The sequence below is a fragment of the Orcinus orca genome, chromosome 1, assembly GCF_937001465.1.
Source record: "Orcinus orca chromosome 1, mOrcOrc1.1, whole genome shotgun sequence".
In the NCBI taxonomy this organism is placed as follows: Eukaryota; Metazoa; Chordata; class Mammalia; order Artiodactyla; family Delphinidae; genus Orcinus; species Orcinus orca.
This window is the reverse complement of record NC_064559.1, coordinates 199,952,649-199,965,762: the sequence shown is the minus strand read 5'-3', so window position 1 is coordinate 199,965,762 and position 13,114 is coordinate 199,952,649. Positions and strand designations below refer to the sequence as shown.

Sequence of the window (13,114 nt, the reverse complement as noted above, 5' to 3'; positions counted from 1 at the left end):
CTACTTATATTGCACGTGGGGCTCAGAGGTCCAGAGAGGGGAGACCAAAGGCTGGCTTCCTGCCCTGGGCTCCTGGGTGAGTGACCAGCATAAGCAGGCTTGGGCCGGTCAAAGCCCCAGGCATGGGGTTGGGCCCGGCTGGGCAAGACAGAGCTGTCTCCGAAAACTGGCCTCCCCCAAAGTTGAACAGGTGTGCCTGTCCAGCCGGGGGTGGGCACTGGGGTGAGCCCCTGCCACTGTGCTCAGGCCCTGTGGGTAGGGAGGCAAGGCTCTCAGGGACCCCAGCCGTGCAGGGGGCTGTGGGCTCGAACCACAGGTGCCAGCTGCCCCTTAGGACCCTGCCGCTGCCCGGGAGCCAGCCTGATGCCCAGGCCCTGGAGCAGCTCCTGGCAGGGCTTCCTTTGTCGAGTCGAGGGCTCTGGGTGTTGTCCTAATTTATGGGGCCACCTGACCTGGCCTGAATGCCACCTCCTGTCATTCTCTCAGGAGCAAGTGCTGCTCTGGCCAAACTCGGCCACATGCCCTTGACCTTCCACCGGCCCGTCCAACGGTATCCATCCCTTGAGGCCGAGGGTGGAGAGCCCAGTGACAGGCCAACGATAGGCCAGTCCACATGCATCCCTGGCCACAGCCATCCATCCATTCAGCCAGCCAAGGGGCCCTTCAGTGACTTGAGGGCAGGAAGCTCACAGGAAGAAGGAAGACAGTGAGCAGGGAGAGGACGAGCCTAAAACACGAGCCCTAGCAGGCGGTCCGGCAGAGAGTCACGGGCCTGGTCTCCACACTACCGCCATTTACCAGCCGTGCCATCTTGGACAAACATCCCTTACCTCAGTTTCCCCCAAAATAGTTCCTAACTCATAAAGTTGTTGTGAGGTTTAAACACATGTAAATTATTAAGTACACGTGAGATGCATGTGCAAGGTGCCCAGAAGGCTGCCTGGTACAGAATAAGTTAGCTAGTAATATGAAGTAAATAATAAGATCTGCAAAGATAAAAACAATAGTCAGGAGATAGGGAGTGACTGGGGCTTTGGGTCGGGCACTGCGAAATGGGGTGGAGTCAAGAAAGCTGCTTGGAGGAGGTCACGTGAGCTGAGACTTGCCAGGCTCGCAGAGGTGTGGGGGACAGTGTTCCAGGCAGAGGGAACAGCACCTGCAGAGGCCCTGAGGTGGGGATGAGGGGGGCGCATTCCAGGGCCGAGAGCATCCACAAAACCAACGTGGCCGGAGTGGAATGCGCGCAGGGGAGTCGGCAGGAGATGGGGCCGGGCGCCCTACGGGGAGGCGCCACGTCCTCGTTGCTTCAGACCGGACTGCTGACCCTCCCTGGCCTTTGCCTAAGGATACCTTCTAAAACACTCAGACCAACCAAGAGACAGAGAGAGGGGGTCTGAGTGAGTTGAGGGAGCGAGATGGGGATGAATTTAGATTCGGCAGGCTCTCCAAGGCAGGATATGGAACTGCCCCATGCCCTGTTTTTCCAGCATTTTGCTATGCTGACGTCTAGGAATTCCTGCCCTGGTACCACCTTTCCTATCTTCTGCCAGAGAGTGATGGGCAAGACCCTGCCGGGAGAAATGGCTGGCGAGCCTCTGCCTTAGGGTATCTCAGAGAAAGGGGCACAGGATCACCCCTACTTCCTACCTCATGGGCTCATCACGAGTCAAATGTAACCAGGAGAAAGCCCTGGAGAGGCAAGAGACAGTTGATACCATCGTCTCTGCTCTGAAGCTCCTGCAGACCTCAGGGTACGGATCCTGACCTCTCTCCACCAGGGAGAAGGGGACACCTGCCCAATTGAGAACTCTCACGCCCCAGGACAGACGCGTGAACCAGGGAGGGATAGGAGAAGCTGTCTGCACAGCCTAGTCTGCGGGAGAGTCGGGCAGAGCGCGATCACCCCGTTAATTTACTCCGAGGCTGCCCCTTCTCCAATCCCTCCAGGCTCGGGGGGTGTCCGGCCGAGGTGAGCGGGGAGGGTGAAACCGACACGGGGGTGCCGCTCACTCAATGTCCTCTCTCCAACTCCAAGCCAGAATCAGATGGGGACCCAGGCCAGCCCCAGTGGAGAAACGGCTGCCAGCTAAAGGGACCATCAGGGGAGATTGTGAGGCGACAAGGCGTACATGTGCCAGACCTAAGATAAGTACACTTCGGGGTGGTAGAAGGAAACAGCAAGTATCTTCAACAGTGATCGCCAAGGAAATCTCCAGAAAAAAAATCCTACTTCCTTTTTTCTGCACATCTAGTTATAGCTTGCCATTACTCAGAATGTGGCTGGGTCAGGTCATCATCCCCAAAGGACCAGTTTTGCTGGGAGAGGGAGGGTGACCTTCAGGGCCTGCTGAGGAAGGGGCAGGCGAGGCCCCTGCTGTGTGTCTGGAGGGGAAGGAGGTCGTGTGTACATCTCAGGAAAGGCGGCCCAGAGCCCTTGGGAAAAGGGGTGGGTGTTGAGGTCTCTTCACTTGCCTCTGTGACTCAGGAGTGAGGGGTCAAGACACTACTCCCTCACTAACTAGGCCCAGGGTCCACCAGACCTTGTCCCTTGGCGTCTCCTTGGAGATTGGAGCCCCTGGGGCATCATGTGGGGTCTTGGGTCAGGACCTGTGTCTGGGTGGGGACGGGCTCAGTGGGAAGTGGAGGGTCAGTTGGAAGTGGGTGAAGTCTCCGGGGGCAGTGGGCTCATGGCCTGGGTGGAGGGTGGGAGGGACACATGCTGAGAGGTGCACCCAGTTCAACCTGCTAGTTTTAGGGTCACACAGGCTGGAGTGGAGATTCAGAGCCTGAGTTCTGACCCACACGGAACTAGACCTGAGTCCTGTGTGATATCAGGCAAATGGCTTCACCTCTCTGAGCCTCACTTTCCTCATCTACACAATAGGATGATCCTAGCACAGCCTCCAAGGTCTGTGGAGAGGAAGAGAGGAGATAATGCATTTGGCCTGTAAGTGCTCACTAATATCTCCTGCTATTAATACTGACAGCCGCTCTTACCACTACAGCTATCAGGAGTAACAATGGCCCAGTCTCCTTAGTTTCAGAAGGGGCCTCTGTCCACTAGACCAGTGGTTCTCAACTGGAGGTGACTTGGCCCGCCAGGGACTGCTGGCATTGTCACAACTGGGGAGTTGCTACTGGCATCCAGGGGTTAGAAGCCAGGGATGCTGCTAAACATCCTACAACGCACAGGACGGCTCCTGGCGACAAAGAATGATGCAGCCCCAAATGAGCTGGTGCCGAGGTTAAGAAGCGCTGCTCTAGACCTGCGCTGTTCAGCACATACAGTGGCCACCAGCTACCTGTGGCTATCGAGTGCCTGAAATGCGGTGAGTCCGCATAGAGCTGGGCTGTAAATATAAAACACACATTGAATTTCAAACACTTAGCAAGAAAAAGAGGATGTAAACTAGCTCATTAATAATTTTTATATTGATTACATACTGAAATGCTAATATTTGGGATATATTAGGTTAAATAAAATATATATTATTATAACTAAGTTTACCTGCTTATTTTAACCTTAAAAATGTGGCTACTAGAAAATTAAAAATTACACATGTGGCTCTATTTGTGGCTTGCATTCTATTTCCGCTGGACAGCGCTGGTCTAGACTGTACTGCTTCTCTTGGGGGTGGCGGAGAGTCTTAGGTGAAGTGCAGGTGGGAGGTGAGGGTCGCTGGGGCTGCGGCTGGTTTCTTGAGAAAGGACAAAGGGGATCGTCACATGTCTGCCCCCTGCCAGAGTCCACATCTCCCCTGCTCCCTGCCCCTACGCGGGCTGGGCCTCTCTCTGCCAGGACAGAGGGTGGGCAGGGGGCCTGAGCCTGAACCCCTTCTTTACTCCCCACCCCTCAGTGGAGGCACCATGCCAGCCTTTCAGGATGCACTGAAAGTGCCGCAGTGAACAAACAGGCGGGTATGGTGACAGCTGAGGCTTAGAGACCTGAGTGTCCTGGCTCCCGTCCCACTCCCTGGCAGTGCCTAGTTCGGACTCGGGGGGTGGAGAAGGGAGGGGAGCGCTCCCAGGCCACTGAGGCCTGGACCACACTCCAGTTTTGTGTTATGACCTTCAGAAACCACCCCTGGGGTTTACATGTGGACAACTGAAGCCAGGGGCCAATGAGTGGAGAGGGTCCCTGGTCTGCATGGTGACCAGGCCCTTTGCTCTCAGGGAAGACCAGTGCCTGATGAGGAAGAGGCTAGAGACGGGCCAGCAGGGCCGCCAGGGCCACTGGAGGCGACAGAGACAATGGGCTGGGGAGGATGTGTGGGAAGACACAGGGATGGGGTTTGGTGGGGGTCCTGAGAGAGGCAGGGTGCTCCAGATGACAGAACGATTTGGGAGCAGTAAGCCACTTTGGCACTTCCAGCTTAGCTCAAGGCACAGAGAGGCTCAGGGGACTTGCCCAAGGGTATCAGCATGGGGTCCCCACCCCTGGGTCCTGCATGCTCCCTCCTGTCAGCACTGACCCCTCCCACGCCAGCAGTGGGGAACATTTCAAATGCTTGGAACAGAGGGCTGCAGGCTCCCACCCTGGACTCTCCACTCCTTCATTCACACCAGCCACACCTTCGCCAGACCTGCCCCATGCATGGTGGGGAGACGGGGCATTGCACTTGGGTAGCAGGGGATCCCTGACTTCAATTCCCCCAGCCCAGGTCCTGCTGTCTCAGAAATCCTGCACCCCACCAGGGTTCGTGGACAGGAGAACAGGGCCAGGGGGAACAGCATCCTGAACAGGAGAGTGCCTCTGACAAAGACGCCACCTCACACCCTCGGTCTGGGGGAATAAGGTCCCTCCCCGACCCCAGCGTGAAGTCAGGGGAAGGCATCTGGGGACAGGGAGCTCATGGCCAGTGCCTGGTGACAGGCAACCACGAGCAGCCCCCACAGGGCGAAGCTGGAGCCTAGGCAACCCCTAGGGCCAGATTCCGCCCTTGGGCAGCTCCCCTCTGGCCCTGCCCCAGCCCCTGGCAAATCCTGGAGGAAGCTCAGCTGATCTGGGAGTGGAGGGAGGGGCTGGGCTGAGGCGGGTGGTGAGCCAGGAGGGTCTGAGGGCGTAAGGGAGGTGCTGAGGGGAGAGCGGGGAAGGGAAAGAGGAAAGGATGCTGGGGAAGCTGAGTGGGTGCTGAGGTCGTCCTGGGAGAGGGGCGGGAGAGGTGGGAAGACTCTGGTGAAAGGTCTGGCGCCTGGAAAGGAGTAGTAAGGGTGCTGGGGCTGTGTCAGGGTGTCTGGGAGGGTCTCCGGATTCCGGGGAGGCTGACACAAAGTTTGGGGGCTGTCAGGTTTCTGGGCAAGGTTCTTAGGATTTCTGGGCGCGGGGGCGTCGGATGAGGGACGACTCGGGCTGGAGGCAGGCTGTCCGTGACCCCGAGTCTGGCGAGGGTCTCAGGATTTCTTGGGCCCAGATTTCGGGCCGAGCCCGGAGTCGGAGGGGGTCTTGGGCCGGCGCGGAGGCCCGGCTCACCTGTAGACATCGGTCCAGAGGTACGTGCCCAGCACGTACACCGCCTCCACGCGGCTCCCGTACTGCAGCCGCACCGTCCGCTCGCGCAGCATCTTCCCCGTAGTGCCTGGCCCCGTGCCAGTCCTCTCTCTTCTGGGTCTGCCTGGAGCACCTGCCGCAGGTAACCCCTCCAGCAGTCCGCGAGCGCCGCGGCTCCCCGGCTCCGCCTTTATCCTGCCGCCGGTGGGCGGAGCGGCCCGTCGGCCTCCTCTCGCAGTGGGCTGTGGGCCCGTCCGTCAAGCGTGGCCACGCCCTCCACAACTCTTCCCGCGGGGCCCCACCCCCAGGCCCCCCAGCCCTGCCCCTCCCCCCCAGGCCCACCCCAACACTCCCCCCACCATGGTCTGGGTGATGTCAGCAGTTGCCAATTTCCTACTTTCACTGGTTGATTTGCTCATTCTTTCATTCAACATACTTTCAGCGGGCCCCCAGCTGGCCGGCGCCAGGACACAGGGCCAACCGCCCCTCCGGGCGCCCCCCGGCCCTGCGGGGCAGATAATGCAAATGTGGAGTTGTCATAGGGGCGGGGACAGGAGGCGGTGGCTCAGAGCGAGCGGATGCGCTAATCCAGCCCAGGGTCCCGGACCTGAGCCTTCTTAAAGGAGGGGTTTGCAAACTAAGGGGAAAGGAGGAGAGGGAGCTTCCTGACCAAACCGGAAAGCCAGATGCAGCCTGCCCCCTCTCCCCCTTAGCCCCCCAACAATCAGATCAGTATTACAGAGGGAAAGTGGGGAGAGGGGTGGGAGTGGGGAACTCAACAGCCTGCAGGGCCAGAATGCCAAGTCAAGGCACTGGTGGGTGGCGACGGGAGCCTTGCCATGGCTTCCTCAGCGAGGAATGGTTGCGGGTGGAAGTGAAGGAGGCCATCTGGCTGCCCTGGATGGAGGTGCCCCTGGGCAGGGTCCATGAAGACCCCTGCTGGGGCTGCTGAGAGTGCTGGAGAGAAGGGGATTGATCTGACCCCTGTTGGTGGACTGAAATATTGATGTTCCAGTGGAGGGATAGTGAGGGGGCACCGTTCTGGCCTGGGCCACTGGGCGAAGGACGGTGCCCCTGCAGAGGTCAGTTCGTGTCTTGTGGAGGCTGAGGTTCAGAATGACACCCACTGGGAGCCTGAAGCAGCCCCCACCGAATCCCAGACCCTTCCAGCTCTGAAGCCAAGCCAGGGCCTGTTCAGATAATTCACAAAAGCCTGAGTGGTCCTCAGTAGAAGGGGCAGGAACTGAAGTGTTCCTGACAGGGCGGAGGTTCTAAGAAGGACGTGGCAGGCTGGAGGGGATGCGTGTTTGGGAAGGGGGTATGTCTGCTAGGGGGATGGGAACCCTGGGATGGGGTGCGTCTGAATAAGAGGGTCGGGGCTCACAAGGGCTCAAGGCTGAGACACACCCAGATTCCTGACCCCAGCAGCCTCCTTGAGGCAGCCCAAATTAGGAGATAGCTAAGACCCCAGCTGTTCCTGGGTAGCCGGCACCTAGGAGGAATGTGGGTGGAGAAGGAGGAAGGCCTGAATCGGGCTAAGGGGGTATCCGTCCTCAAGGTGCACAGACCCAGGGAGATGCTGGTAGCTTTTGATAGGCTCCCGCGGCTGCTGAGTGCACCGTCCAATCAGGAGGCAGGGTGACCACCTGCCAAAGAGGTAAAAAACTTGTGCAGCTCAGAGCTGACTTCGAGGCCTCTGAGGTGGGCTCTTGTCCTGGCATTCCTCTACCAGAATTACTTTTGAGCCCCTACTATGCGGCAGATACGGGGCGTATGCCAGGGTCCCCACCTTCCTGGACATCATAGAACACAGCACCCTCATTTCACCCACTGGGGCCCAGGGTGGGGGAAGAAGCACCGCACCCGGACGCGGGCCTGGGCAGGTCATCCCAGGAGCAGGGGAGTGATAACATCAGGCAGAGGTGGTGATTGCCAGGAGAGAGCAAATAACAGTGGGCCCTTAATGCGTTCTTTCTGCGTGCCAGGGGCTGTTCCAGCGGCACCTTTCATGCATTGGAATTAGATCATTGTACCCTCCCAATAACCCCACCACTTTACAGATGAAGAAAGCGAGCCGCAAAAAGGTTCAAGAATTCGCCCTCGGTCTGGTCTCATAGCGCCTAAGAGCGGCAGAGCCAGGATAGGAACTTGCAGGGGTGCGGTGGGAGGGTTGGGGGTGGACGGCAGGGGCAAAGCAGGTAAGAGCCGGGAAGGAATGTTGTCTCTTAACTGGCAGAAGACGAATCCCAAGTTCTAATCCCAGCCCCGCCTTTATGGAACCTTGGACAATTCACCCAGCCTGCCATTTGGAGCCCCATTTCCCTCATCTGTGAATGAAGTGATCTCTCTGCCCAGATGTAAGGATGACATGACATGAGACGATGTACAGAAAACACTAGCACAGTCTCTGGCACAGGCGAGCGCTCAAGAAATGAAACTCCCTCTTCTTAAAAAAAAAAAAATCCCACCCAGGCCCGGCTGACACGTGCTCCAAGGCTCCTGTCCCTGGCTCGGGGCCTGCAGTGTTGGGTCACGGCGCCTGGTTGGTGGGATGGGAGCCTCCGGGTGCCCAAGGGTTTAAAATAGCTGAAGTGGTCACAGCTGTTGGTGGATTCAGGGCCGGAGGTCTCAGCTATCACGGCTGCTCCCCTGGGGCCCGGAAGAGCCACGCGGCACCTCATTGTGCCTTTTGGGGAAGGCCAGCAAAGGGCAGGCTTAGCTTGGGTCAGTTCCGGCACCGACCTGCACCTCACACCCCCAACTCAGTCTGGCTCCCGCCAAGCAAGTGGCCGGAGAAGCTGGGCTGGGAGAAGCTCGTCTGAGCTGCCTCTCGCTGTGCCAGGCCTTGAGGGGACCGGGGAGATGACCCAGATAATTCACGGGCCTGCCTTGTGCTCAAGTTCACTGATGGCATCATACATGCAAGAATTTAAAAAGGAAGAAATACACAAGTAATACCTGATCATTTTCTTTTTTTTTGGCCTCTCCGCTTGGCTGGTGAGATCTTAGTTCCCCGACCAGGGATCGAACCTGTGCCCCCTGCAGTGGAAGGGCGAAGTCTTAACCACTGGACTGCCAGGGAACTCCTCTATCTGATCATTTTGGAAAAATAATTTTAAAAAAGGTCTCCCGTGACCCCAGGGCTAGAGATGAGCATTGTGAACGCTTTGGCATGTGATCTCACAGGGCCCACGCAGAAGCAGTCTGATGCTGCTGTGGGTGACTGCGCTGAGTCCTAGGCTGGGCCAAGAGCTGCTCTAAGGGCTTCACATCTCTTAGCTCATTTAATCCTCCCAATAACCCTAAGAGCTGGGAGCTATTATTATCCCCAATTTGCACAGAGACATCGACCAGCCTGGCGGTGAAGAGCATGCATGACCTTTGGACTTGGCAAACCTGAGGTCAAGTCCAGCTCAGCCCCTCAATAGCTTGGGGACCTCTCTGGGCCTCGGTTTCTACCTCTGTATGGGAGATACTAGCAATACCCAGCCCACAGGGTTGTAAGGAATAACCAGCGGATACACAGCAAAAGGCTTAGTGCATTAGGACTACAGACTCAAGTCCTAGGAGATGGAAATTATTTTCTATGCCTGTATATAGTTAACTTTTTGTAAAAATAGGCTTCTGACTGTACATGCTATTTGATATCACACTTTAAAGGCCTCTGCAATGTGTCACAAGCATACATTCATTCCCCTTCATGATGTCCAGAACTTCAGAGTCTGCAAATCAGAGCAAGGTTCTAATTAGCCGAGGAGACTCAGAGAGGGACAGGGATGGTGCAAGGTCCTCCAGCCAGATAGCAAATGAAGGAGCCCAGGGCACAGAGTGGACATTATTCAGTGAACCACTGTGTGCCAGGCTGTACTGGGTACCAGGTGGTCTGAGATGTGAAAACAGGCAGCCATAGTACAGCTGTGGCCTCGAGGGAGTGGGAGGGCAGGAACAGGCAGGTGCCCTGTGATCACCTTTAGGCCCCCCGCGAAGCCACCCAAGCAGATGGCTGTGTCTAAGATCCTCAAATACAGAAGCTCTGGAGGGGCTACTGAGCCAGGGCCCTGGGGGCCCAGAGGAGGGGAGGCAGGGCTACCATGCCAAATAAGGGGATGGAGCTGGGTGTCCAAGGTGAGACCAGGAGGGTGGGCTGGACATAGGGAGGGGAAGATGAAAGAGTGTTCCTGACAGAGGGAAGTCCACATGCAAGGCTTGATGAGTTCCATCTGGCCAGGGCCGGGGATGGGGAGAGTCTGGCCTGGCCATGGCCATGTCACACAATGCCTTATTTTATAGGTCATGAAGAGTACTTTTGGCTTTATCTTAAGGTCACAGGAAAGCCTAGGAAGGACCTTGAAACACGGCAATGACACGATGCGTGCTTTAGGCAAATCACTCTGGCTGCCATGTGGAGCTGAATTCGACAGGAATTTTGACAGGAGGCCAGAGTGGTAAGGTGATGGGTCCTGGGCCATCACCCCCAAGGCAGCTACTCTGTGCCCAGGGACCTCCTCTCCCCACAACTCTGCCCTCAAGAGCAGCTCCCCATACCCTGGGCCTTTCCTTGGTCCCACACATCCCCTTTTCCCCAGCAAAGCCCACTCTCTCAGCCCACTCCTTTGCAAGGGTTCCCTGGCCAGCCAGTGAAGGATGGGCTCTGGTATGGGGCATTAATTTTGCTCCTGTTCCTGCCCTTGGTCCGCCAGATAGTCCACTCAGGAGGAGGGCAGAGCTGGGGTGTTACATTGTTATATTTATGCAGTGACTGGAGCCAGGCGGTTATTCAGCCGCTAATACCATAGGTATTCAGAATGAGGGACGTGTGTCCTGCTCTATACTCACCCTTCAGATCCTTCCGGGGCTCTTGTCACCTACAGAAAGTTATTTTAAGGAACTGCTTCATGCCATTGTTCGGGTTGGCAATGCTGAAGTTTGCAGGGCAGGCCAGCAGGCTGGCCAGAATTTGGGAAGAGTTGATGCTGCAGTCTTGAGTCTGAAATTTGCCGGCCGGAAACTCAGGCAGGGTTTCTATGATGTATACTTGAGGCAGAATTTCTTCTTCTTCTGGAAACCTCAGTCTTTGCTCTTGAGACCCATCCACACTATGGGGGGGGGGGGGCGGTGACTTGCTTTACACAAAGTCCATTGATTTATTTTATTTTATGTTTTTGGCCATGCCAGGCGGCCTGTGGGATCTTAGTTCCCCAACCAGGGATTGAACCCAGGCCCTCAGCAGTGAAAGCTCTGTGTCCTAACCACTGGACCACCAGGGAATTCCCAAAGTCTATTAATTTAAATGTTAATAACATCTAAATAAAAAATACCTTCATAGGGCTTCCCTGGTGGCGCAGTGGTTGAGAGTCTGCCTGCCGATGAAGGGGACCCGGGTTCGTGCCCCGGTCCGGAAGGATCCCACATGCCGCGGAGCGGCTAGGCCCATGAGCCATGGCCCCTGAGCCTGCGCGTCCGGAGCCTGTGCTCCGCAACGGGAGAGGCCACAACAGTGAGAGGCCCGCGTACCACAAAAAAATAAAAACAAAAAACCCAAAACCTTCATAGCAACACCTAGTCTGGTGTCTGACTAAAACAACTGGGGAGCCAGAGCCAAGTCAATCTGACACTTAAAAGTAGCCTTCATGGTGCCAAAAAGTGGGCTAACGTTCTGATGCACGAGGTCATTATTTATGGAGCACTGACTTCTTACCAGGCATTCTTTTTTTTCTTATTCAGGTATATTTGATTTACAATGTTGTGTTAATTTCTGCTGCACAGCAAAGTGATTCAGTTATACATACATATACATTCTTTTAAAAATATCCTTTTCCATTATGGATTATCACAGGATACTGAACATAGTTCCCTGTGCTATACAGTAGGACCTTGCTGTTTACCCATTCCATATATAATTGTTTACATCTGCTAACCCCAACCTCCCACTCCATTCCTCCCACAACCCCTCCCCCTTGGCAACCACCAGTCTGTTCTCTATGTCTGTGAGTTTGTTTCCGTTTCATAGATAGGCTCATTTGTGTCATATTTGAGATTCCACATACAAGTGATATCATATGGTATTTGTCTTTCTCTTTCTGACTTACTTCACTTAGTATGATAATCTCTAGTTGCATCCACGTTGCCACAGATGGCATTATTTCATCCATTTTCATGGCTGAGTAATATTCCATTGTATATATGTACTATATCTTCTTTATCCACTCATCTGTCGGTGGACATTTAGGTTGTTTCCATGTCTTGGCTATTGTGAACAGTGCTGCTATGAACATAGGGGTGCATGTATCTTTTTGAATTATGGTTTTGTCTGAGTATATGCCCAGGAGTGGGATTGCTGGATCATATGGTAATTCTATTTTTAGTTTTCTGAGGACCCTCCATACTGTTTTCCATAGTGGCTACACCAACTTACATTCCCACCAGCAGTGCAAGAGGGTTCCCTTTTCTCCATACCCTCTCCAGCATTTGTTATTTGTAGACTTTTTAATGATGGCCGTTCTAACCGCGGTGAGGTGATACCTCATCGTAGCTTTGATTTGCATCTCTCTAATTATTAGTGATGTCGAGCATCTTTTTCATGTGCCTATGCTTGCCAGGCATTCTTGCTGCAACCCCAGAGGCACCCTCACTTTACATTCCAAAGGGTAAATTGACTTGCCCATCATCCTATCGTAGTCACTGAGATTCAAACCCAGCTCAGTGGGAGGACAGAACTTGGATTCTTAATCCCTCCACGTCCCTAAAGCAGAGCTATGAATGTGGACCTTGAATAAGATGTGATGGGTCAAACCTCTGAAGAGCTGCCATGGGGCCGGATTAAGCTGACCGGTCTGTGTAGACCTGTGCTGTCCAACATGGTAGGTAGTTGTTGCCACCTGGGGCTACTGAGCGCTTGAAATGTGGCTAGTCCAAATTTAGATGCACTGGAAGTGTAAAATACACAGATTTCAAAGACTTAGTGTGCAAAAAAATAAAAAAGGTAATTAAAAATATATTGACTACCTATTGAAATGATAATATTCTGGATGTATTGGGTTACATAAAAATATTATTCAAATTAATTTCACCTATTTCTTTTAATTAAAAAATTGTGGCTACTGGAAAATTGAAAACTACATGTGAAATTGTGCACTTGTGGCTTGTATTGTATTTCTATTGGCGGCGCTGGTCCAGACTCTTCTAAACTGTTAGGCAGGAACTGTGGCCACCTTGTTTGTGATCATCCCTCCTGGGTTGAGCCTTGGTGCCTGGGCATAGTACCTACATATTTGGTGGAGAGAGTGGAATTGCTCTGGAGTTCCCAGAGGGCAGTGAGGTCTGTGACAAGAAGATACAGAAAAGAAAATGTGGTGGAGGATGGAAGAGGTTAGTGGCCACAAGGTGGCGTCAGATCCCCATTTTAGAAACAGGGAGGAGGGAGGTTTTTCTCACCTGAGAAAAGGTACTAGCCAGCGTGAATCTGAAAGATTAAAGATGCCTCCTGTCTCTCTCCAGCCTCACTCAGCTCCTTCCTTTAGCTTTTGGAACCCTCATCCCCACAGGCATTTGGGGTCAGGGTTCAGGGACTCTGTGTGACGTCCAGTCCCTTAAAGTAGGTCCCCTCCCTGGACAGAGGGGCAACTG

The 13,114-nt window shown here is 54.6% G+C and overlaps 1 protein-coding gene across 1 annotated transcript in view; it reads right to left on the bottom strand.

Annotated features, from left to right (window-relative positions):
• The window catches only part of PADI2 (peptidyl arginine deiminase 2), a 47,124-nt gene extending 41,452 nt beyond the window's left edge, over window positions 1-5,672 (bottom strand). Inside the window, exon 1 of the mRNA XM_004272453.4 lies at window positions 5,471-5,672. Coding sequence (XP_004272501.1) covers window positions 5,471-5,562 — 92 coding nt within the window. The 5' untranslated portion in view covers window positions 5,563-5,672. The remainder of the gene's footprint in view (window positions 1-5,470) is intronic.
• Between the last annotated feature and the right edge of the window lie 7,442 nt (window positions 5,673-13,114).